The sequence below is a fragment of the Phalacrocorax aristotelis genome, chromosome 1 (assembly GCF_949628215.1).
Source record: "Phalacrocorax aristotelis chromosome 1, bGulAri2.1, whole genome shotgun sequence".
In the NCBI taxonomy this organism is placed as follows: Eukaryota; Metazoa; Chordata; class Aves; order Suliformes; family Phalacrocoracidae; genus Phalacrocorax; species Phalacrocorax aristotelis.
The window spans coordinates 137,220,918-137,248,118 of record NC_134276.1 but is presented as its reverse complement, the minus strand read 5'-3'; the positions used below and the strand labels follow the sequence as shown (position 1 = coordinate 137,248,118).

The window sequence follows — 27,201 nt, the reverse complement described above, 5'->3', positions numbered from 1 at the left end:
ATCCACAAGATGCAGAGGAGGAATAAGGCAGCAGAACCAGCCCAGAAAAACCAGGGGACAAGCAGAATATTGACTATAAGTGCATCCTTGAATAAACCATGGCAAACACTGGCATCTCTTTATGCCATTGTCTATATGCTAGAAAATGAAAAACAATGAAGGAAGAGATGGATACTACTTACTCTGCCTAGTTTGGTCTAACATTAACCTTCGACAGCACAGTATCTAAGACTTGCCAGATGTTCACGTTTATAGACTGTGCAGCTCAGGAATTATCCAGGTAGCATATACTTTTTGTACATGAGGTAACTAATTGGGGAAAAAAACCCACAACAAAAAACCCCACCTTTTCTTAGCTGTAACCTTAAACATTACCACCTTTATAACTAAACATAAAATAAAGCTTGCTTTATTTCTGTGGGCCCAGATTTCCATGATGTGAGTACAAAAGGTGGGGTTTTCTGATGGTGAAATATTTCTCTTGCTGTGGAGGATCTGTGGCACTGGGGAATCACTGTCCACCTTCTCCTCAAGTACAGATGGCTGCTCTGCTTTTTGAGGCGCTCATGAACTGCTGCAGTTTGCAGGTTTATCTTCTGAGGCAGGTTTGTAGGCTGCAGTGGTTCAGGAGCTGCCTTAGGAGGAGCTCAGCAGTCCTTGAGGTTAGGAGCTATGATCTCCTGTATTTCTTCCCCCTACAAGTCAGACCCCCCAGATTTTGAACATACCAAGCACCCAAAGAGCCAGTCAAGGAGATTGAACTGTCCAAACCTAGTCAGTGCCTTAGGAGTGCAAATCACACCTGGAGTCTGCTACATAGCACCCTTTTGTTTGCACTGCAGAGGGCTCTCTTGAATTAACTTAGTGAAATTTGGGTCCTGCAGCTGGATTTTGCTTAACTAGGATGCTGAGTTTATTCTGGGCACAAACAGCTCATAGATTTTTATTTCTCTGAGCTTGCCACTAAAATAAAAAGTTGCATCCCATACTTCAGATGCTTCATACATGTATTTAGTAGATAAAAACCATATAAAACAAAATGTTCAACAGCACAACTTTCCCCACAAAGCTAGGTCTGGTATTACATTGCATGACATTATACAAAATGCACTTGCATATGAAAGTCTGCTGATTATTGGGGTTTGCTAAGGTGCTTCATATTGCAGGTAAGGGATAGTTCATGAAGGGAGGGAGCAGTTGGGAATACTTCAGCAATATCAGTTCAAAAGGGTTAACCAAAATAAAATTATGCTTAGTTTCATTTGCATTTTTCATACAAACAGTATTTTCTTTGACAGAACATCTTTCCTTCAACTCTGTATTGCAATCAAGTGTTATGCTTTGCCCCTTGGAGGCTACCTAGCTATTAAACAGAGAAAATATGATTTCCAATTAGAATAAAGCTCCTTGCTTTCTTTCACTTAGCTATTGCAGTGTTTGGATATTTGACTAGTTGCTTCAGGAGATGAAAAGATGAAATGACCTGTCAAAATTGGTCCTTGGATTACATTTCTGACCAACTCTTTCTCTCTGCTTCAGCAGTGGACAGTCAGATGTCTGAATGTGCTCAGACTGAATCCTATCCTTAAAGTCTCAGGCAGGGGAAGGGGAGTTATGGGTGCTGATTAACATCTAAGATGCTACCAGGACAATTTTTACCTTTCATTTTCTTTTGTATAGTAGTATTATATATAAAAAAAAAAAAAGAGGTTTGAAATACTTTTGCACTCCTCTGTAAGGCCATATTATTGAAAAGACTTGCTCTTTACCATTCACTAATGTGTAAAAGAAACTGCTCACATATAATGATATTTGGAAATGATTGCTGCGTAATGCTGTTGAAATAGCTCAGGGTCCTCTGAAAACATTTTTCTTTAACCTCTTCCCTTTCCATTTCTGCTTGTTTGTATCATTGTTCTTTTCTGTCTTATGGCAAATCTTTGTGCTATTATATACTTGAGCAGATCCTGCAAAAGGAAGAGGTTTTGGGGTGATTCTTTTTTTTAAAAAATCATAGGCACCATCAACATTTTCTGTACTCCAAGAAGGGGTGCTCCTTACCAGACTAAGGAAGCTGATATTCTCACAAGACTGGCCCATTAGTTGATTTGCATGACCTGAAGAAGGGAAGCACCTAGAGTTAATTGCTGTAGTTGAAGTGAATATGTCTTCAAAATACGTATTAAGCAGGAACTAATGAGATCAGATTTTCTACTTCTAATGTTGTGTGCAAATCAATCTTTTTTTTTTTTGTCAGATGACGTTAACCACTTAACAGGATGCTGAGCTGGGTGGACCACTTGTTTGTTTTGTAATAGCAGCGTGTGGCCTGATAGGTCTGTTTTTAAACTCCCCTTTCCATAGAAGTTGCTAACACTAAGTGTTTATCCCAGTGCTTTCTTGTAGGATTAATCTTCTCGTTTGTCTTCCATTCCTGGATCAGTCAGTCCTTTTCTTTTCTCCCACAGGGATACAAGTATATCGTCCAAGAAGGGGAGTGCTGTGGGAGATGCCAGAAGACTGCCTGTGAGGAGCAACTATTCTGGTCTTGGGGTGATGCAGATCCTCGTTTGCACGAGGTGAGGAGGCAGTGGCGTGGACACTCCCTCTGCCAGCAGAAGTGCCCTGGAATTATTTTGCATTCCGTGGAAGGAGATGAAGAAGCTATTTTTTATTTCTCCTATGCAGCAAGCAGCACTGAAAAACAATTTTTTGAGGGGGGCGTGTGACTTACCCACTTCGTTCTAACAAGCAAACTCTGTCTTCCATTTTCAGGCTCTAAGAAAGCAATCTTTTTAATGTAAAATCAGTAATTTCACAAATGCTAGCTCAAAAGAATATTAATGGGACATACTTCTCTGGCTGTAAGCTATTTGTTTAAATTATTCCCAAATAATTTGTATTACTCCATGGATAACAGACAGGTGGGGTAGTGGATTGCTTGAATTTACTGGTCCTATTCAAACAGAACATTCTACGTGGTACACACTGAAATACCAGCAAGTAATTGAGAATAGAAACATGAATTATTCTCTGGTTGCTAAAGATGATTGCTGCACGTCAGATCAGACCACAGTGGTCCAGGCCATGCTTCTTTTCTGCTCAGAATAACAGTTTATTTTCAGCAGTGTGCCTCTTCCCTTAGGATTCAAAGAGCACAACAGGAAGTGAGAGCATGCAACAGCCATTTAAAATGTGCTGCAAATAACCTACCACTCTGGAAAGCTAGGTTGATATTTATTTCTTTTCATGCCTACATTTTTCATTCCTTCAGGCTATTCAGTTTGTTCTGTCCCTAACCCAACCGCCCTTGGCAAGCCTTTGCCTGCCCCAGTAGCACTAAATTGCTTAATCCTATGCAGAGTTTTAGATTCAACAAAGGCAGGAACAGTAAGTTAAATATATTTAAAATAATAGACCTTCTCCTCATCTTTACTTCCCTAAGTGGTGTTTGTTACAACATGTCTGCATTTTCATCTACATCTTGCTTCCACGTTTGATATTATGTTTTAAATCTTTTTTTTTTTTTTAAACAAAGGCAGTCTGCTGCTGTCTTTTTAAAAGTTAATGTAACATTTTGCAGCCTGCCTCTTCCCTGATTTTACCAAGGGCTGCACAAAAAAAAAAAAAAAGCCTTCAGAAGGCCTATTTTAATATCCCACCATGTCTCACTGATTTTGGTTGTCCTATAGATCCTTATACTCTGCTGCCCCTTTCTTGCTGTGTCCTCTCGACTCTTCCATCAGACTGGTCTGTAAACTGATTGTTGCGGTATGTATTTGTGGAGAACTGTTGAGTGACAGACTGTTCCTCATGCAGTAAGCATGCTTTTTGCAAACCAGCATGTTGGCTATGGTGGTCTTCCTGCTACCAAGTGCCAAAAATGCTGCTGCCTTTAGTTAATCCTTTTACAATTTCTTATCAGGTTGGCACAGAGTGGCGATCCCCCTTCAATCATTGCATTATCAATGAGTGCGTCCAGGTGAACAATGAGGTTTTTGTGCAGCAAAAGAATGTTTCTTGCTCTCAAATGGATGTGCCTGACTGTCCAGAGGGAACTGAACTACGCTGTGACCAAATAATAGACTGCTGTACTTCTTGCAGATGTGGTAAGGTTTTGTGTATGATAAACGCAATAACTGGATAATGAATTATCTTATGTGTTGGTCTTCTGTTCCTCAACAGCAATTTCAAAACTGCATGTTATACAAGTATAGTACTACTTTGAAGCTCTCCTGTATAATTTAGACATTGAGTACAATAGCACCTGATGCTATCACTTTCTTTTTACAACTGATATTCACTGCCTCATTTTGAACTACTTAGCATTGAAGCTGTTTTCCTTCAGAGAGCCATACCAGGCTATTCAGCTCTAGCCTGAATTGTTAAGCATTTAAAAGAAGTCTTGAGATGCTTTTGGCCTAGGAAGGTTTGACGGTCTCCCCAGAGCCTGCTACGACCAAGAAGTTTGCCTGCAGCAGTGCTGTCTTCTCATGTCTCTGAGCATTGTGTCTGTGGCCATTTCCTAGCATAGGCTTGAGTCAAAAGTCCTAATGAGATGATATGGCTGATTGGCCTCAGTCTGGGAAGACTCTCAGTCATGTTTATTTGACAAGTGTATATGCAGCCACAGGGTGGGGAGCTAGCAGTGGAAGGGGGAGGAGAAATAAGCACTGTAACTTGCAGAAAGCCTGTGAGTGCATCTTCTTTGAGTATAAGGCTTGAACGGGAGGGGAAAATTTACATTGTGCCATGTACTGGTTAAAAAACAGCTCAGCAAGGGGTATTTAGAGGTGGAATTCAGGATAGCTCTGATACATTTTACCTTGAAAGATAACAATTTAAGAGGCCTCAATTATGCCTCTTTAGAGTGAAGCTGGATCTAAATGTCCTGTGTTGGAACATTAAAAAGTCAAAAAAGCATACCTGTGGTTTATTAAATCTTGGTAATGTCATGATAATGGTAATGCTAAATGGAATATTATCTTCTTTTTCAGTACCTCTGAATGGTTGTCATGTGAATGGCACTGTTATTGCGGTAAGATACAATTTCTTTTATTTGCTGTGATGGTAAGACATTTAGATATATGAATGAGCTTTTGAAGAACATGAACTTGCCAGAATACAGATAAGCGTGCAGGGCAGCTTTGTTCAGACAGAATCTCTGCAGGCAGGACCTTGGGGTAACAGCAGTGGAAAGGGGCTTAGCACATGTATGTCCAGTTCCTGACTCTGCCACCGTCTTCCTATATGACAGAGTATCTCAGCAAAATGGGGACAGTAATGGTTCTTTATCTTTAATGGATGCTTAAGAAAAGTCCTTAGAAACTGTGGTAATCTGCATTGTGTCATGACTTGCAGGCTACCAAACACACAGGAAACTATCTGTGAGGGATAATCTCAAAACTGATCCTTGCCCACCCTCAGGGAAGCAAAACTTCCCGTATTCCACCTAGAGGATAAGGCAGATTAAGAAAGGATGGAGACTCTTGCTCCACCTGTGTGGAAGGAGGGGTATCCCTCCTTGGCTAACAGCAGGAACAGGAAAGCTGAGCTTCCTCACTGTTTGACCTCTGTCCCCTTTCAAGATCCCTGCTGATATGCCCTCAGAGGGATTTTTTTTTCTCAACTGCATATTTAATGGATAGATTAAAACATGTTTAACCCAGCCCAAGACAGTGGGAATGATGGGAGTTAAGCATCTGATCTCATTTATGACGAATTTATCTTTGGAGAGCTCTGTCAATTGTCCATTGTTTCCCTAAATCCATATTCTGGCAGCACCTCGGTGTCAAAGAACTGTAAATATTCCCATCATCCCCTGGGGAAACAGGTCCTTTTTAGTCATTTAACCTAACTTTTAACCTATGTATTCCTGCATTGTCAATGTATGTCTGTCTTCATTCATTTATTTAGAAGGTAAGTTTACCCAAATCACTTTGGACTTTTGAAATATGATGGAAAGAATCTTTCTCCATCTATTTCTTCTGGTTTTGATCTTTTTCATAGGCAATGGGCATAAGTTTATCAGTTTGTTAGAGCTAAAGCCCTGTCATCAAGCATCCATCATTCTGTGTGGGGATTACTTCCCTGTAGAGTTAAATCCAAGGAGTAACTCTACCTTTCTTGTCAGAACACTGGGAGAAATGTTTTACAGTGGTAAAATCTGAAATAATTCGCTTTCTCCTTGATTCCTCTATTTGTCTCCTTTATAGTATCTTGTCAAAACTAGTTGAGGCATTTTATAAAGACCATACTTGTAGAGAATGTCATGAAGTATAGTAATTGCTAGCTCCAGCCACCTTTTGTTATATAAGATATGCAAATATATATATATATTTACACACTTTGTTGCAAAAAGAAGTTGTCTTTCCAGTTGCATGCTGTTCTTCCATGAACAACTATGTGAACAACTAATTTTTTTCTCTTCCAACAAAATGTTTACCTGATCTGTCAAGTAAAGTCTTTGTTCTATTTGCAAGTGTTTAAAATATTTTAAAATAATTTAAAATAAACCATAAGAAAACTTTGAAACAAAATATCTTGTTAAAGGCAAAATGAGAAGTATATGTATTTTGAAGACTTAAAATATTTCAGGTTCTATAATATTGAAAAAAATTCCTATCTTAAAAAAATTTTCCCAGTTTGGAATGAATTAATAATGTCTTTCACCTGACACAAAACTATGTTTTGACTCATTCTTATTTGCTCTCTGGCTATATATAAAAGTTTTATTTAATTTTTTCTTTCTTTCTTTTTTTCTTAATACACTTTTAAAATATGTTATTCTTCCTGACAACTGGTCATTTTCATCAAACACTGTGCAAGAGGGTGTAGGTAGGCCCCAGCTGTTATGTTACTTCTGTGCTCTTGCTGTTGCAAGTGTCAAGCAACAAGTTAGCGTGGAGTTAGCATTCAACAACGCAGTTACCAAAATATTTTCTCAGGATGGAGGGTGTGAAATCCAAGTTGAGATATAATCTTGGAAGATTACTAAACAAAGTGGCCATTTTGATTAAAAAAAAGAAATAATTAGAGCTTATATTAGAACTTGTCTTTAATGAAATTTTCTTTTCAATTAAACTAGCTTCATTTAATGACTTATTGTAAGCTAATTAGCTGTAAGTCTGAAAGCTTTTGAGCAGCTGGTGTTACTACAGCTTTGTCTTACACTATTTTCTACTTCACTGACTGTTCCAGAGTTCTGGTCAGGAAGGAAGATGTGGTGTCCACAGAAGTTTATACTTCCTGGATTTCAAAACCTTTATTCTGGGTCCTGGTTTCAAATTTCATTTTATATCAAGGGAAAACTTTGCTCCATTAACTCATTCACCAAATAGTTCCGAGTTTTGAGACTTTTACTGCAGTTCTGTTAACTGACTGTGTCCTTAATCCCTTTACATTTTTGTCTTGTATCTGGTTACCAATATTATATTCCAGTAATTTGGTGTATTGCATTCACTCTGCTGTTCTTAACAATGCTGTGGGCTTCAACTGCAGACTTCCAAGCAGGTGGCTGTGTTTACCAAAAGGATTATCTGTATCACTCATCTGTTTTCCCAGGCTTTTTCTGAGTGGCATTTTTGAAGGAAGTCTGAGCAGATTTGGGCTTCATGCAGGTTATTTTGGTTGCACTGACTAACACTGGGTTAGCAGATGTTGGCATTTCATTCTAAGTTAGCCAAGAAAACACGATAGGTGTATTATATAAAGGGAAAAAGATGTATCACTCCATTATTTCACTCATTTCTGTCATGTTAAGCTATGTTTGTTCACAGAAAGCCATTGTTAAAGCCATTTGCCTGCTGATCCCTAAATACATTTAATAAATATCACAGAACTAAGCTGTGATGCAAAGTTTGGATCAAGGTAGGACCTTTCTCTAAAAGTTCAAGGCACTTGCGTGTGAGGACTTTGTTTCAACATGTCTCTAGTAAGCCCTATGCTCCTGTCTGTAACTGTGAATTTAGTATAAACTCAATTTTATCTCTCTTTTGTATTTACTTGGTATAGTAGCATTATTAGGAGATCTAATGAGGATATCATTATATCAGTTGTGGTTTTACAGATGCTTTCCTCCTCATGTGAAAGCCTAGAGCTACTGATGCATACTGAGGCATTCTGTGATAAACATGTACTTTTAGAAGGCCTGAATTAAGCACAATTATGATAGTAAACAAAACCAAATATATATGTTGAATCAGGTCACCATGACGAGGACATCTCTGAGATTTGGAAGGCTTTTGTGTGTACATGCACATGCATGTGTATGGAGCTACTAACCAGTAGAGCAATACTAGTGTCAGTGGGTTGAATGCCCTTGTGAGGCCTTGTAGTCTGTACTGGAACTATCCCTGTGGTGTCCGAATGCTTTCCAGTGTTGAGAGTAAACAAGAAGTCTACTGTTTCATATGACATCTGCTACCCATCACTCTCCCGTAGGAAAAGGTTATGAGTGTCTTCATGACTGCATGCACTGAGGTCTTTTAACCCTCCAGATTAATGACCTGATATTCACTATAAAAGGTTAAACCCAGAAAGCTGAAGTAGTCTGTGTCAACGTCTCAGGCTGAGTTGTTAAAAGACAGGGATCTCCCCATTGGTATTATGACCCCATCATGTTGTTTGTGGAGGATCTTTTTTTATAGACCTCCACATAACAAGAAACAAGTCATTGCTATTGCTGGTGCTTTATAGAAAGCCACTGAGCCCTCAGGGCCTCTGTTGTGCTGGGGTGCACAGTAAGAACATAATTAAAATTCTTTAATCAGACATCCTTCAGTGTGTATGTCAGAGTATTGGCCCTGAGCTACCCACAAACCTATTACCTTTACACTGTTACTCTGGCCAGCTTCTTTGTTGTGCTTCTTTTGTTCCATGAGTGTTTACCAGCGTGGAACAAGACAAAAAGGAATCTGAAGGTATGTATGGTATGTAGCATGGGAAATTGCTGTTCCAAATGAAGTGAACAGCAAAATTCTGTTGACATTTGAAGCACTACTCAAAGCTTTTATGATCTAGTGATATTGAGTGTCTATTTGTTAGGTTTTAGAAATTCTTTGTGAAAATCTTCAAAAAGGTCCTCCCATTTTGTCCGTTTAGCCGTAGTAGTTTAATATTTTGAGGTTGAAATGAAAGGCTGCACGTTTGGAAAGCAGGAAGACTTTGTATTTACAATTCCTTTCAGTGCTAGGAACCCAAGTATTAACTCCACATCCTTTTGTTTCCCATTTAATAGTTTGGCATTTTCTTCTATACATTTTAAATGCTCTTTTTGTTTGCTTTGAAAAGATGGTGGGATCCAGCTAACAAGGTGCTGGGGAAGAGCTCAGGGAATTTGAACTGTGTGCTGGCTCAGCCACTGATTTGCTTGTAACTATGGACAAGTCCAGTTCTTCACTCAGTAATAATTCAGTTTCTGTTTTTGTTGGGGTGTGTTTTTTTTTTTCTTTCTCCTTTCTCAATTCTAAGCTTATAGGTCTCTAGAGATGCTAAGCAGTTTATTACAAGAACAGTAACAGGTAATTTCTGCTCATGATCTGTGGGTTGCAATGGCTCAAGAATAAAACTTGTTGACAAACCAATTTGCTACACTAGGGAAAAACGGACTGGTAGTGAACACCTAACACGTATTCAGGATAGTTCATGACAAAACCTTCCTCATTACTTTCAAGGATTCCTTTCTTGCTTGCTTGCTAGCTTTGTAAGCAACTAAGCAAGAAATGTCATTGCCATTTCATAGATCAAGCAATTCTATAGGGCTTACTTGAAAAATAGCCTCATGCTATGGTGCTTGTTGTGGAATCATAGATGCAAAAATTTCGGCCTGTGGAAAGTGGGGGCATCAGTTTTCTCTTTTCTTTTCCAATGAATTGCAGTGCAAGATTTGATGAAGGAGATTTAACCTAGATAAAATTGGTCATTTATTTGAGTTTTGCTGAATAGTCACTGACTTGCAAACTGCTTCTAATGTTTCAGCCATGGAGACATCTGATGATGGATCAATGCACAACATGTCTCTGCTCCCTCCAGTCAACAACTTCTCGAAGATATACTCTGACATGTACAAAATTAAGCTGTGAACCATGCCCAACAGTAAGTGCAAGTAGTCTGGATGTTCTGGTTAAGAATCTGTCTGATGAGAAGGTCGTGTTCTTCATTGTAAACACCAGTACTGTACAACTCTGGGACCTGTTGCCTTTCTCCAAGTTTTTCTGAGAAGTCGTGGCCCTGTTTCTTCTTTCACTGAATGAGATCAAATATACCATATATGATCTAAATCCACAGTATAGAAAAAGGTAGCTTTTCATAGTACTCAGGCCCACAGGCATATTTTTTTGCATGTTTTTTCAGACTACTTACCTTCAGGGCATTATAAGGTTTGGCATATCATTGGGAACTAAATAAACTAAATGGAGCAAGACTGCAGGCTCAAATTATGTCATGCAACCACTTATCTTGACAAATCGTCACAAGTGTCCCAGCTGGCCTGTTCTGACTAGCAATCTTCCAAATAATGGCCAGGCACACGTCAGTGGTTAGGACAAACCAAGGCCAGCTTGTTCTGGGGGGAGAATGCAGTTTAGGCATACATACGTGTTCCACTTACCTGCAGGGCCAGAAAACTTGCATTTGACCCCCTTTATTTGCTGGTATGGATGTAGCCTGTGACAAAAGGGAGAGTCTGGAATACTTTGTGTGGCTCTGGACACTAATATCACCCCTCCTGTGAGGTATGATTACAGACACAGGCTTCTGAAAATAAAATAAATAAATGGCCAAGCTCAGTGCTGAGCATCTTCCTCACTTCCACAAAATATAACCTGGCAGATCAATGAAAAAAACCCAGACACACTAGAATGAATCCATGGCCAGACACATGTGTGCATATACGTGTTCCCACACAAAAATACAGAAACATCAATTCTTGGTTTTCAATGCAAGGAGCCAGTTGTGGAAATTAAAGGTAGAGGAATCAATAAAATACACGGTAAAAAAAAAAAAATGGGGAAACATTCCTCTCCTGCTTCTTTCACCACCCACACAATTCCCAAACAGCTCCTTTCCCCCGCTTGACCCAAAAGTACAGACTGAACAAAAAAAAACCTGAAGAAAGGGCAATTTCCAGTTGGGCTTATTAAGCACTATGAACTTGTGTTTAGGAGATGTGCAGCTACCCAAGGGAGGTTGCAGGTCTAGGTGTATGTATCCCTTTGTAGCCCTTATAATGAATCTGTGGAGCCTGCGGGGAAAAGAATATCAAATAAGATACAGAATGTTTTCATGCCCCTAGGGCCAGTGGGATTCACACACATACTTGGGGTCCTTCCTGTCTCAGAGTCATTGATTTCATGATATATCAAGATTAAAAGCAATTCCTTCATGATGGATAAAATAATGGGTTAAGAGTATATACATTATCAGAAGCACCTGCTTTCTACTGGATGCTGAAGCTGTGAAAGTAAATGCAGTGGTAACTGAAGTGCAGCCAACTGCAGCATATTCTGCTCATCAGGGTGATTATTTTTCGGTCATTTTATGACCTACTTTAGGTGCTTACATTTTTGCTAGTAGAGCAAGTTCACCTAAATAACAATGAACTGTTTTCTTCCAATGATTTAATAGTAACCCCCCCACCCGCCCCAGGTTCTTTTTATATAAAAAACATATGGATAACATGCATGCCTTCACTCAACCAGAGAGTGTTTGTTGTCTTAAAAATGTTCAGCTCATCATAAGCAGCTGTTGGTTATGTGCAGCAGCTGGAGACATTACTGTGGGACACTTCATGTGTTAACTCAGTTCCTTTCTGGCTTGTTTTTTATTTTTTTTCCTTGTTATCCACTCTATACCTTTCTTCCTCTCCATCTAGTACTTCTTTTTCTCCCATGCTCCTTTCCCTGGCACCGTTTTTTCTTTCCTGTGCCATTTGTGGGGCTCCATTATTCCTCTTTTCTTTTTTTTCCTCTCCTTCTTCATTTTATTATATCATACCCTCTCTGATGTTTTTTTACTTAATTGTTTTATGAGGCCATTTTCTGTTTCTTTCTATAGTCCAAATTTTCCACCTTAACCTTATTCTCCCCTTTCCCCGCCTGCTGCTTTACTGGTTATCGTGCCCTTTTCTCCTAGTTTAAGTAAGTTCTTCGAGCTACTTTTCCAAGTTGCACTGCATAGTATTCATTAGCTTGACAGAGAAGCTCCTGCACACCACAAATGCGAACTCTGTGTCACTCACAACATTTTAATAAGTTTCTCACCCTCTCCTACTGTCATTTGTTATTTAGTGGATGTGACATTGCAACTGTTACAGTCAAAGTATATTGAATTTAGTGGACACAGGAGGCTTTGTACTTGGAAATAAACTTCTCTCCCTATTGTACAATTAATCGGTATAAGGATTAATGCCAGACTTTATAAAAACAACAACAAAAAAAGTATGCAACTAATTAGATTAAGCCTGCCTAGTACTACTGTTTAGAAAAGCATTTTTCTGACTATCATTTTTCCCACTGATTTTTTTTTTTTTTAAAAAACCCTCTACAGATAAGTGTAGGAAGCATGCTTAAAACAAAATAAACCCAGAAAAATATCCTTTACCTTCTAGAATACCAGAATGCAGGAAATCCCTGGCTCTTGCTGTGGAAAATGTGTGCAAACTTCATGTGCCATCAGGCTGAGAGACGGAAGGCGTAAATACCTTCAGGTAAATTTTAAGCACTTTTTCTTTTATTTATGAGTAAATGTGAATGTAGCACAGACTTCTGGTGAACCCAAGGAAAGTGCATTTTTTAGATTGGATATTAGGAAAGATTTCTTCACCAAAAGGGTTGTCAAGCATTGGAACAGGCTGCCCAGGGAAGTGGTTGTGTCACCTGCCCTGGAGGTATTTAAAAGTTGTGTAGATGTGGCACTTTAGGGACATGGTTTAGTGGTAGACTTGGCAGTGTTAGATGTAGGTTTGGACTTGATGAACTTAAAGGTCTTTTCCAACCTAAATTATTTTATGATTCTGAGGGTGGGGGGTGGCAGGGTGCGGTTTTATGTTTGTTTTTTTTTTTTTTTGTTTTAAAGCAGCTCCTAACTCAGCCAGAATCAACATGGCTATGGAAGTAAATAGAGCGTGATGACTTAGTTGATAAACAATGCTGTTTACTAAAGATTTCCATGTTTTATAAACTTCACCACTGTGGTACATTAATTGAAATATCAGTAAAGGAATAGTCAGGTTGTATACTATCCTGAAAACTTACTGTCCTGTGTTGTTCCTGTGTAAAGCTAACAGCCTTTAAATCTTTACAGCCAAATGAATCACTTCAGGATGGCTGTGATAATCACTCCTGTAACATAAATGAGAAAGGGGAATTTATCTGGGAAAGGAGAATCACTATCTGTCCTCCATTTGATTCCAGAAGATGTTTGGCTGAAGGAGTAAGTAGCGAAATGGGTCCTGTTTCCAGTTTCCTAATAGGCTCTGTCATGTTTATGATACACCTTATGTGTATCATAAACATGTGTGTCAGCACCTTGGCTAAACTGAATTTGAATTTTCTTTGAAATTCAGAAAAATATAAGTTTTCTTTATTTTAAGATATATGCTGGTTTTATGTGGGACTATAGTGCAGGGGAGATACTGAGCTTGTGTTAATTCTGTTCCATATGAAGCAGTAAACATAAGAAAACGGTTGTTCTAATAATGTTTTCAGGTTGTTATTCAGAGCAAAACTGTGTGGATAATTAAGGAAACTGATAAAACAGTCACATCACCTCCTTTTTTTCCTATGAATATGCATGTGAAATGCTAAGACATTTTTTCTCTACCTTCGTATGAGATTAGGGAAAGGAATTTTCACAATGCTTTATGAATTGCTCAGACTTCCACACTTGTAGATATTTGGTGTAATGGTGTAATAAAACTGCCACCCAACATCTTTCCTGTGCTTTGAGTTTTGCCATAGACTGAGGAACAGAGTGCAGGTTGGGATGTAGGACATGGGGTACTGCTTTTGCTCATCTAGCAACACACAGCGGTTTATATCCACCTGTCCCCATTTTCTTGGGCATGATGGGAAGCAGGAAACCCTTTAAGAAAAGCTTGTGCCCAAACCTCTCTCTACACACACATCTAACAAATGGAGGATTTGATATAATGCAGGAAGAATACAGCTTGTACAATGCATTTCTCGCTTTGTGAAATCACTATAGCGCACACAGTTTTGTTATACAAACAAGGATTTAGAAAGATGCAGGATTATATTATAGGCTTCAGTTTATTATCATATTCTAAAGGTCTTCATTGAAAAATCAATGAAGAATAATTTACTTTTTAACCAGAACTTCCCAAACCACCTTTATTCTCTCATCCAAATAAATGAACTATTTCAGCTATACAGTTAGTGGGTTTCATCTAGTTACAGACAGAAAGTTTAGTTTTTTTACTGAAAAAGCCTCCAAACTTTTGCATGTAAATTCAGGTGTTTAGTGGAACAATGGTGTCACCCTGCAACATAAATATTTCCCCATTTTTCCTTTCACTAAGAGTTTCAGTAGTTTTCCACCATACACATATTTCTGAGAATTATTTTCTACATGGTAGGAATGAAACAAGAAAAATAAATTTGGCTGTTAAAACTTACTTAATTGACAAATGTGATATTTTATGATGATGTGTCTGTACGTTATCAGCTGTTGTGGAAAAGGAATGCTTTCATCTAGATTGCTAAAATAATCAAAAGACACTGTTTAACTTCCTTTCTTAAACAGACATAAGACTTGAATGCTATTGGTTTTATCACTCAGGTTCCCAGAAATTTCGTCGTATTCATTGTCTTTACTTTAGAAAGCTCCTGATATAAGGTGAAAGCAATATTTTCAGGTGTTGAACTTGCTAACAAAGTAAATAGTTGATTGGAAACAATCAACAAATACAATCACAAGTTCAAAACCTTAAAATGGATAAAGAGATGATTACTAATGTAGATTTATATTTTTGTACAATACAGGAATACAATTTCCTTGCCTAATACCTTATTTTAAACATCCCTTTGTATTCTTCCAGCAGAACCAATATGTATTACTTGTGCAAAATAGAAGTTTTCTTTTTTTATTTTTTTAGGGCAGAATTGCAAAAGTTGGCAGTACCTGCTGTGACACATGTAAGTAAATAAGCCAAAAGTCTTGTATGAAAATTGCAGAGAGTGTAAGCTACTGGGTAAGGAGCTATGTTTTGCATAAGATGCAGTTTAATGAAACAGAGCTAAGCAACATGGTTAAAATAAACCGTCAGACAAGTCCATCCTCTGGCTGGCATACTGCTGTCATGTTTTGCCCACTAGAACACGTGTTTTGACAGTATTCACAAGTGCTTAGAAAGAAATAGATACTCTCTACATTTTATGATTATCTTAATTATGAATGTTTTGGTTTATTGTTCTTCTAAAGATAACAGGAAAACAGTGTTGCACACACAGGTTGGCAAGTCACATAACCTGATGCTGAATATATGAGGCAACCACTTCATGAGTGATCAATCAACTTAAAATTAATTTAACAATAAAACCCTGGTGGCAGTGATGTAATTTTTATTGGTTTTCAATAATGTAATACCCCCAAAATGGTAGGGGAAATGCTTGTCAAAGGTGCATTCCTACTGAACACCCTGACTGCATCTTAAATTCAGCAGTTTAGGAGTCAGTCCTGCAACTCTTAATTTCATGCATCATTGTGTGGATAATCCAAATGTCAGTCAGGCTGTGGGTGTAGGAAGTGTTTGCTTACATGAGGAAGGATTGCAGGGTTGGGTTCTCATTTCTAAAATGAATCTCTGATGGTTTTGTGAACAGACAACTTCTCAGATGTCTCCTCTGTAAGTAAAAAAATAGTAATATTGTAGCTCAAAATAATATAAAATACAAAGTAACAAAAGATTGATATTCTCTTTTAAGGTCAGAATAGAAACTTTTTGCCTGTGTTCTTTTTTTCTTTTAATTTATTTTTTAATCTATGCATACGCTGATAAATAAAAGATGGCCAGCATAGTAGCACATCACCACGCTGGCACAGTACCTGCTATAATAATACCCCTGATGAAGGATGTTAACCCCTAGAGAGTTTGCAGCCATTGCCTGCCCGTATAATCACTGACTTCCATCTTGAGAAACAGAAGTCAGAAAGCTACTGAGATAGGCTGTCTTTAAATGCCTTAAACAGGTAATTTAGTTGAGAGCGTTAATCTACCAGGCTTTAAGTAAGAATAAGGAATACTTAAAATGGTTTATTAAATAACCCCAGATTTTGTGATTAAAAGACAGGGTGGTGGGAAGGCTTTACTAATCGAGAATGCCTATCACTGCAATTGAGGAGATGAGAAACCCAGTTCCAACTGAGCACAGCTCAATACATATATTTATTTAACAGTTATAGTCATTTAAAAGTGATACCTCCTTGTAGCAGCAAAAGCAAACTGATTTAAGTGAAATATTTTGTGCCAAAAAACATTTTATCAGCCTTCAGATCCTTATTCCCATGGACGTTTGCTTGGATATAGCTCAAAACTGAAAAGTCCTGTGTTACAGCGCAGTCCTGTAACTGGTCGCTTCTCTATTTCGGGCCCTTCATAAGATAAAAAGCCAACATACAGCATCCAGCCAGCTAACCAGAGGTTATCAACTGAAGGATAGTGGTTAACACATAGCTTTCAATCAAACAGATACTTCTAGATACCAAACTCTCTTTCTCTCTCCTCTGTATTTACATCTTTCCACCAGGGAACTCAGTAGCACCATACAGTTTGATAAGTACTGTACAGGGAACGCCAAGGCTTGGCAAAGCTACTGTAAAACCAGAATAATTTCATTATTCTTAGAAGTCAGATAAGAGAATGATCAGTTTCTTATGGACACAGAGACTTAGATATAGGTTACAATGCCTTCCCAGGTCTTGAAAGAGTTTGTCTTTCAGACACCACAGTACCATAAAGAACTGGGCAAAGAACTTGTTATCTCAAGTTCAAAGCACAGTTCAGGGTGGTGCCTTTGGTTCAGTAGAGTCCTCTGTGGCTTTGAGCAAAGGTTGTTTAAGAAGCCAGTTTCCTTCTCGATGTTATACCTCGGCAACTGGAGTTTGTTAGTGTGTCTGAGGACATTGTTTCAGGTTTTAAGTACGTAAAAGTATGTAAGCGAACAGGCTTATTTTCTCATTAGACTTTTGTGGTACTAGCAAAGGACTTGATTATTTGCAAAGGACATTCCTTATTTTCCCACTTAACAAAGAAGTTGAATGTTGGCTTCTTACCTCTTTTCCCTGTTGATCTCCATTGCATATATCTTGTTAAGTTACAAGCGCTTGCCTCTGCAAAGGAGGCACACTCTACAAAAAAAGTAAATGAGAGTAGTAAAGTAACTTGAGAACAAGTCAGTAAGTCAGGATGAAAGGGTGATGAAGCTGTGTTGAGCCTGATGACAATTATTTTGTTTGGTCTTTTCAGATGTGCAGATACAATTGTGTGTTCCTTCCAGGTGGACAAGTTTTATCAAATGGAGTGATGAAATCATTACAAGAGAACTGGCAGCTCCAGCCCTAGAGCCAGAAACACTTTTCAAGCTTTTTTTTTTTTAAAATGAAATGTAAAGCCTTTGCAAGGCACGCAGCCAATGTGATACTAACATTCCCATAGAAAAGGTATTGAAAGCTATGTTTGCTGCTAGGAAGGATACATTTCTCTTCAATGTATGTATGTATTTAGTTGTGCAGTTGGCCAGCTGAGTTCCTTCAGCTCTCTGAAATGCTGTTGTGTAGTACATAAAAAATAGTCCAGTATTCTGGTAAATATAGAAATTCTGTTGGTTAGCTAGAAATGAGTAAAAGTAGGAGTCTCTTTACACAGAAGCATAGCCCTATATTAACACTACAAAGAATTACTGTTTGAAGTGTATAACATATCCATTTAAAAAAGCATAAGCTCCTTCAGAAGACTTTAGATGTGGACCAAACCAGACAAGAGTGTTCAGAACAAAATATTCTAGATTAGTCTGTATTTGAGCATGTCAATGGTGAGGTTCCCTTCAAAAGTGGAAGAGCAGAGTCCCTGTCAGCTACTGCATTTAACAGATCATAGCAAACCAACCTCACTTCACAAAGACAGATCAGCAGATTCCCTGAGCTTGCACTCTCCATGCATAACATATCCAGACCTACTGCCTCTTGTGTGGATTTCTTCTTAGATGGAAAAAAACCCAGGGAGAATTTACCTAACACTAAGAGCAAAAAGTATTGGAAAACAAGTATCAGTGTATTTCATGACTTCCACTGTCTTCAGTAAAAGTTTCCGTTGACCCAAAGTTAGACTTTCACAGAATTCATTTTCTGATTTCATTTTTTTCCCTTTAGGTTTCCTTTTGCCATGTTAGTTTTCTGCAAAATCCACCGCACATGCAAGGACTGTTAGGAGTTGCCAAATCTAGGAGCCCGATAGAGGAGAGGCTGCCACAGATCCAGGTCCAGGCAACAGTGAGGCTAAGCATGTAGCCCAATAGGCACACACGCAAACACATGTGTACAACATGCACACACATTCTTTATGTACATGCAGAGGAGCACTCGCTACTCTGGCAAACACAAACAGCACCCCCATTCTCATCTTGATCTCCCCTCTGGCTGATCAGGATGAAAGTCCTTAGTGGTCTTAGGCAACTCAGTCTGTCCAGTAAGTGGCCCTGCATCCCTGCTAACCTAGATTTATAGGCCATATGACCTGTGGTCTAATTCCAGTTGCTGGCACTTACACCTCCATACACACACATCCGCACAGAAGAGAGAGTCCATCCCCCAGAACAGTAGCTAGAAACAGAGTTTAATAAGAAGACAGGACAGACTGCAGTGATCAAATGTAGGGCAAGGCCAGACAAAACTATGGATCAGCAGCTGTGTAACATGCAACCAGCCCCCTTTATGCCTTTATCAATCCATTTTCCCATGCTTGTTCCTCACCAAACTACCTTAATCCCTCTCTTTCCCCACTTTTGTTTCCCTGCCTAAGAATCCCATGATAAGTCAGTCATGTGGAATCCCAGGATGTTCTCCCCTAGCATTGCATAAGGAGTCCCACACAGTCCTGAAAGCAGTGACCCAGCTTGTGATATCATCATAATGCCATGATCTGGAGAGCTGCTCCCATTGACTAATACTGAAGGGCATCATCCCAAGACAATAGGATCTCTGTCCTATAACAGCCTCAGGAATATCCAGGTCAGGGTGTTCTGTTTCTCTCATTAGGTTATATGGGTTACCGTGTGTGTCATCTTTGAAAGGAGGGTTACCTAAAACAGAAGCCAACAGGCAAAAGGCAGATATTAGGTGGCAAGGTGACTTTGAAACAAAGCAGTCAATTGAAAAGAAACATGAAGGAAACCCTGCTCTCCAGTGGAATTTCAGGGCTGTAGTGTGATGTAGTCACACATGTCTACATTGCTCACTCTAAGGAGACATACCTAATTCTCTTGCTAGGCATCTTACCAGTAATGACATCTCACTTACAGCAATTTCAGTAATAAGAAGGGAGTTAAAAAACCACAGTTGTCAGCACTGTCAAACACTTTTTGTTTTAAACTCGGTAGGTGTGAAATTGGAATGTCGACGAGTAAGTACCAGGCTGCAGTATTCAAATATCAACGGATGTGTGGCTGAAAAGGAAGTGCCTATTTCTCATTGTGAGGTAAATAATGAAAGCAACCCCCCTGCCCAAAGACCTGCCTTTGCCCCCTTTCTGTCTTCTACAAGGGAAACCTTTGCCTTTACTGTGGCTTCACGTCAGTGTAGCATCAGTTCCTGTCCTGATTCGCTCAAACAGTGTAAATCTCATTGCCACTTTATATCCTAAAGTAATTTAATGATGCTGAGTTTTCCATATTCAAGCCAACATGAAAAAAGACACAGACACAAAAGCTTTGCTTGTACCACTCTCCTTTGCTTCCATCAGAAACTGACTCTGAAGTGGCTTTGATAGGACTTTCTACATGAAAAAAAGAATTTTCATCTTAGTATTAGTGAAGCTGATTTTCAGATCTGAGTCTACAGTTAAGCACACATATCCCTCTTCAGCCTCTGAAGTTGATTTATGAGTGTAAATAGGTATTTATATGCATGATACTTTAAAAGATATTTAAACTGAGTGCTATGATTTTACTTCTGTGCTCTATAAGCTCTATGACTCTTCTCTTAGCCTGAGCACTAAGATGTTGTGATCTGCACATATTGTGCATTCCTTCCACAATCAGATTAAAAGTTTAATGTCTTGCCCATCAGTGCTTACACCTTATAGGGCAACTTCCATTTGAAACAGGAGCATGGCTTCCCTTCTGGATGTTCCCATCGATCTGAGAATGGGAACCAAAGATTATATTTTCTTCCCTGGCTGGGTTGTAGCAGGACAGCTGCTCAATCTGAGATAACCAGGCTTCATACAAGGATTGTATACAACCAAGCTATGGCGTACAAGGGTGGCAGTCAAGAAGATAGCTTGCAGCCAGCGCCTTGAGTATTTTTTGTAGTTAAGGCAGTAGGCAAAATGAATCTCTCTCTTTCTCATGACTACTGGGAAAAGAATGGGAACACAGAGGAGAAGTATTAAGGGCATACATGCCTGTACTTTTCAGATAGCAAATGAAGGCCCTTCACCAGGTAGCTATACAAGTCTTAATAAGAGTGAAATCTTTAAGAACAACAACAAAACCACTTACATTCCATTAGGGAAAAAAAAATAAAATCTGTTTCAGTCACTTCACAATTCATAGAACAATCTCTTGTCCTGTCCACAAAGTCAATGATAATCAGGTTCGTAGCCATAAAATCGTATGTATTGATATTTCCCCTGCAAAAGTATAGATTTTATATTGTGAATCTGACCATATATTGAGTAAACTAAGTACCCCTGCTATAGCTGGTATTGAATACAGTGTTCCTAAAATCCTCCCTGATAATGCTATGCAATTTCTTTGTATTAATCTCAGGAATAAGAGAGAGCAGAGCCACAAAAAGAAATGGACGCTTCCAGAGTTTGATGTGGGCCATTTGTTTTTACATCAGGAAATCTTATAGCTACAGGCATTGACAGCTTGGTCTAAATTAGTAAAGTGGCCAGACAAGTAGAACAAGGAAAGATAGCAACCAGCAGGATAACAATGGATGTGTGGCTTGCAACATTTGGGCTAAAGCACTTTGTGAATGCATGATCTCATACAGCTGAGACGATAACCATATGTGCTTAGAAACCAACACAACAGCCCTGGATATCAGCTCTGATATTTGAAATTATAGGCTATTTTTTTGTGACCAGTTTCTTCACCTGTCCTTTGCTATGCTTATGCTCATGCTCATAAGACATTGCTCTTTGACCAGCACCCCACATTCTGGAATCAGATACCTGTTTCTGAGTTCATGTTTCACAGCAGAGTACTGAATGCCAGGGAAAGTCATCCACGGCTCTTTTGAAGGGAAGAACCTGGATTCTGATTGCACTGAGGTCTGGCACTGTTCATACTTGGTATATCTTTTTTCCATTTAGGGGAAATGCAGAAGCAACACCAGATACTCTGTTCAGACAGGGAAATGGGAAGACCTGTGCAGCTGCTGTACAGCCACTCAAACGACGACAGTCACAATCCCTCTCCGGTGTGCCAATGGGACGGTGGTGCAGCATTACATCCCTTCTGCCTCTCAGTGTGAATGCTATTCTCGGAAGTGTACAGACTGAATATTTCCAAAAAACGCAGTTGTGTAATCTTAAGTTTTGTGATGAGGGAGCAAGCCTCATTTTCTCTCTGTAGACCATTTTATCCAGTAGAATCCTGACTAACTAATTGTATCAGCATAGCAAACAGTAAAACTTACTAGCACAACAGAGCATTTTCTGATTATTCTTGGTGTTGTTTATAGATAAGGTATTGTAGATTGTATTGTTCTCCATCTTCACCATGGAAAGTAATCCACGTTATTAAAAACAAAAAAAAAAGCACACAAACCCACCACACAATAACAGAGACTTGCTTCTACTTAAAGGACATATCCCAAAGCATTTAGCATTGGCTTCAGAGACATTACACTTCCATTCCCCACTTCAGACCTTGGTGATAGACTATATGATTTTACGTTTTCGGTCTTATTTTTTCATCCAGTTAGGAAGTGTAGTAATTTCAGAGTAAGACTTCATAGTAACAAGGTGATGATCTTGGTACAAAAACAATACTGGTTATGGCTCAGGCAACCAAATATCTTCTGCAATGCATACACATATTCCTCCTGAAGCTGAATGCAAAGAAATTGTGTGCTGAGGACAGATTGTGTAATTTCTGTAAGTCCTCAGTACTTGTGAATGGGCTTTTACTATTTACTTCAGCACTTCCACAGACCAATTTGCAGAGAAAGCTCATCAGTAATCTCCCATATTTCAAGGTACCAGACCTTTATCTATTGCATTACCTACAAAGGTTAGAATTCTTTCAAACACAGAATTGTCAGTGGCAGGTTTAATTTAGTTACTGCTGCCACGGATGAATTTAACAGGATTTAAATTCCACTTGGTCTGGTCAGGCCATGGAACACAAAAGATTTTCCAGTGGGTTACTGGTCATTTGGAATCTAGTGCCAGTCAAGGAGTTCCACTGGGAAGTAGTAATTCCTCAAGAAATATGAGGGAGGGAAAACTGTTCATTTGATCTGAGTTTTTGAAAGACAAGAAATATTTAAACTTCTTGTTGAGTTGGGTTAACTTTTTTTTTTTGCATAGTATTTGTAATTCAGATATAGGAGGTGTATTACATAAAAAAGTGACCCCAAACTTTTCATATGTTTGTGATTAAATCAGTAAGGCTTAAGAATAAGTTATGGGTGAAAAAAAAAATCATAGTTTCTCCAGCTGTAGCAGAAGTGTTCTTGAACTAGTGAAAAGCATACATATAAGTCCTGAAGGGTAAGAGTGCACCTGAGAAGCCTAGCAGAAAAGGTCAGAAAATCATGTTATTCTTGTGCAGTTTTTAGGTTGGCATCTGTAGAAATGGAAGGCATTTCAGATGACATTGTCACCATTGTCCCTGGGTCACAGAGAGGAAAGTTTTGAGATTAAAAGCTAATGGTGCTCACATGAATGCCATGTCACATAATTAAATGGGCCAAAACACCTCCCAGTCTGCATGAATGGCTCCCTTTGGGAGCAAACAAAAACTCCCTCTGTGCTTTCAACTAAAAAGGCAAGCAATATTCCTTATGGAAAGGAACCAGGTAGATCCCTGCTGCTTCCTTTCTGTCATTCAGCTGTGGATTCAACACATATTGAATTGTAGGCCCTTTTTTCCCTTATTATTCATTCAAGACATCCCCTATTGTTGGACGGTGCTAGGAGAAGCACGGGCCTTCTATGCATCTGTTTCTTCTGCTATGGGACCACAATAACCCAGGGAGATAAACCATTTTAATTGGCACCAGCCCCACTTACTGCAGTAGATCTGCCACCAGTTTTCCTCCAGCCTCGCCCTAGCTCCTTGTAGCTGCCTCTGGTTATTAAGCTTCCTGACAGATGGATTTTGGTCAACCCAGGTAACACGGCTGCACAGCAGCTCATCTGAAGCTGCAAATAAGCAGCTCCTTGTACAGCAGCCTGCTACATCAAAGAGGACCAGAGAAAAGGAGGAGACAGGTGGTAAAAGGCAATGTTTTTCTCTGCCCTTTACCATCAGTGGACTACCCCTTTGTTTCCATTGGTGCCCTCACCCAGACTGACCTTTCTTAGCTCATGAAAGCAGACAGGATTGTGGCCTAAGGCTTCATGGCTGAAGAAAAGTCTTCTAATGAGATCATTGTATGAGTCAGGCACCAGCTTATCAGCATGGGGAGGGCAAACAGCAGCATCCATAGAGCAGAGATGGAATCACAGTTTTCTGAGCTTCTGAAAAGCAGACACACAGAGCTAGTATTTTCTAGTAGCAACAAAGTGGACGGATGGATCTGACTAAGAGAGGGGCAAACATTCCTGCTTTCATCACTTCTACCTCAATTAACAAGAAAAATCTTGTGGATCTAAGTGTCTCAAGAGAGAAACAGATTAAAATAACAATATTGGCTTTCAGACTACAGCAATTAGTATTTTTCATAAGGAACTCTAGATTATTTATTGTAAAGACTGCTTGGTTACAGGGTCAAATTCATAGCAGATGTAGCTCAGTGTAACTGGCTAAGCAGAACTATAGTAAGACTTTACACTGGTTCAAGAATTTGTCTCATACTACATGGCTTTTCTTTACCTTCCTAGGTTGCAATTCTGCTTTCAGGCAACTATGCCAGTATATGGACCAAAGTGGGCACACAATATATCGCATGAGAACGTTCTGGGTTTTCTTACGGAATAGAGTTCTATGGGCTTCCATATGGTCTATATGTTATTATTCAGGCCTAGCTTGTACCTACATATTCCAGGCAAAGACAAAGCCCTGTTGTACTCAAGGCCAGAAGGATCTTCTTCCTTGAAAATCCTGTCATAGAAACAGACAAGAGGGAAAGAGCAAAAGGAAGGGCATATTATAACATCTCCCTTAACAGACTGAGAAGGTACATTAATTTTTGGCCTTGACCTGCTGGTATGAGAACCAAGCTTTTTTCAGGCAGTCTGCTACAAAAGAGCTGCCTTTCATCTAAGGCTCTTGTGGTGCCAGTAAGGCAATGAGCTCTGAGTTCCTCCATTCAAGTTTCAATTGCCTTTCAGATGGCCCAGTTTCACTTAATGAAACTCCACTGTTTCCAGAGGCATTCTTCCCTAGCAGAAGTGAAGAATAAAATCAAGCCCGTAATCAAGTACCTGCTTAGGAGGGGACTGTGTCCACAAACAGCAGTACCGTGCCCACACATCAGACAGTTCATACATCAGAATGATCCATTAACATTAACCAGCAGAATCAAGGCTTTGAGGAACATTGTTTTTCAACTTGTACATGCTGCCTGTGAGTTTTGATGGTTTTGAGCTACCTTAGTCTTTGCCTTTCCACCAATGATTTGGAACATGTCCCACTACTTCAGAAGACCGGCTGGATCACTGAGCATAGAGTCATAGAATCATTAAGGTTGGAAAAGACTTCTAAGATCATCAACCCAACACCACCATGCCTCCTAAACTGTGTCCCAAAGTGCAATGTTTACATGATTTTTGAACACCTCTAGGGATGGTGACTCTACCACCTCACTGGGCAGCCTGTTCCAATGCCTGACCACTCATTCTGTAAAGACTGTTTTCCTAATATCCAATCTAAACCCCCCCTGATGCAACTTGATGCCATTTCTTCTTATCCTATTGCTAGTTACGTGGGAGAAGAGACCAACACCCACCTCACTACAACCTCCTTTCAGGTAGTTGTAGAGAGCCATAAGGTCTTCCCTCAGCCTCCTCTTCTCCAGGCCAAACAACCCCAGTTCCCTCAGCTGCTCCTCATGAGACTTGTTCTCCAAACCCTTCATCAGCTTCATTGCCTTTCTCTAGACACGCTCCAGTGACTTGATATCCTTCTTGTACTGAAGGGCCCAAAATTGAACACAATAATCAAGGTGTGGTCTCACCAGTGCTGAGTACAGGGGAATAATCACATCTGTACTCCTGGCCACACAATTCCTGACAGAAGCCAGTATGTTGTTGGCCTTCTTGGCCACCTGGGCACACTTCTGGCTCATGGTCAGCTGGCATGCTACAGGATATGTTTACAGGAACTTTAAATGGATTTGGGGAGGAGTCATATAACTTCTTAATTATTAAAAGCATCTAATCTCTCTCCTAACTTTTACAGACTTCCAAGCACCACTCCTCTACAGCAGGTGAAACACGATCTGTTATACTGCCATTATCTGTCACAACTCTGCATTATCAACTAACGCTATACTCACGTTACCTCAGGAAACAGCAATGCCCAGATATGATTTTAGCTGTTGGAAAATGTCCTTAAAAATAGACTGCGGACCTAGCTCCACTTTACCAGCTGGATATTGCTTCCTCCTCATATTGCCTCCTGTGTATATTATTTATTACCTGAGCTAACTGTGTTACCTGTAATGGACCCATCCTTATGGCTTATAGGAGCTAGTAATTTGAACCTGTGCAGTCCTTTGTGTCCGCAGGTATCCGGCAGGACCTGGATCTACATTCCTATAAGATTCCAAAGTTAGCGGGTATGCCTTTCTGTTTTAGAATTTAATCGGTGCAGCATATAATGTGGATATAAAATAGCGTAATTTTCAACAAGTTTTCATTCCCCTCTCCCAGACATAAGTGTATACAAAGCAGCAGGTTTGTATACACCTATCCAGGGAGCATATTAATTGGTTATAAAACATCAAAGCAAAAACCAGTTTAACAGTTGCTTCCCTTGGAGTAGTCTTCAATCCCACTTTATTAGCAAAGCTACCAGACGCTCTAAGTATTACACTATTGTCCTGTGCCAAGTAAGCATGAACTACGTTGAGATCTGTGCAGGTGTGGACGTTGGAACAAAGTGCAACTTGTTTTTTCAATAGGATGGAGTGGTTATGAAATTAAGAAAAACTACAGGCACACCACCTCAAAACTTGTACGTATGGGCTAGTGTGCAACCAAAAGCCTGAATGAAGTAGCATCCCCTCTGCTAGAGAGCTTACACACAGCAACTGAGAACACTTTTTTTTTAATATGCTATCTTTTTTTATTTCTGTGATCTAATAGTTTTTATATTAGTCAGTCCAGAAGATATAGCATCCAGGTTTTTCCCTGCTTTGTAACTGAAGGCAGTTTCTAAATGTTATTCTGAGATTAACATAGGATACTAGGAGGGTAAGAACAACAAGTATTTGATACCAATTGATACATTACTTAGAAATTAGGAAATGCCATTCCAAAGGAGGAACTAATAAGAGTGGGGTGATTTAAGTTTTCCTATCTGAAAACATTATTCTCTGTGAATACTAAAGCAAGTGCTAAAAAAAGTATTCTGTAACATGTAATGTACTCATCTTCTCTGTATGCCCAAAGACCTTATCAGTCCTTTTCCCATTTTGTCAGGGGTAAGACATAGTGCATAATGGTTTGACTGACCTGAATAAAGCTGTTCAAGGTGGAGTCAAGACTCCTGATCCCTCTCTCCCTTTTAAGTAGAATCAGGCATGTAACATGTAGGTTACACATAAGATTCCTCATGTGGC

The 27,201-nt window shown here is 39.3% G+C and overlaps 1 protein-coding gene across 1 annotated transcript in view; it reads left to right on the top strand.

Moving 5' to 3' along the window:
* The window catches only part of VWF (von Willebrand factor), a 141,034-nt gene extending 119,139 nt beyond the window's left edge, over positions 1-21,895 (top strand). The window contains exons 44-52 of the mRNA XM_075111545.1: positions 2,469-2,579; positions 3,926-4,109; positions 4,998-5,038; positions 9,979-10,095; positions 12,608-12,706; positions 13,303-13,431; positions 15,116-15,155; positions 19,614-19,711; positions 21,560-21,895. Of these exons, the coding sequence (XP_074967646.1) occupies positions 2,469-2,579; positions 3,926-4,109; positions 4,998-5,038; positions 9,979-10,095; positions 12,608-12,706; positions 13,303-13,431; positions 15,116-15,155; positions 19,614-19,711; positions 21,560-21,748 (1,008 nt within the window). The 3' untranslated portion in view covers positions 21,749-21,895. The remainder of the gene's footprint in view (positions 1-2,468; positions 2,580-3,925; positions 4,110-4,997; positions 5,039-9,978; positions 10,096-12,607; positions 12,707-13,302; positions 13,432-15,115; positions 15,156-19,613; positions 19,712-21,559) is intronic.
* Positions 21,896-27,201: the final 5,306 nt, after the last annotated feature.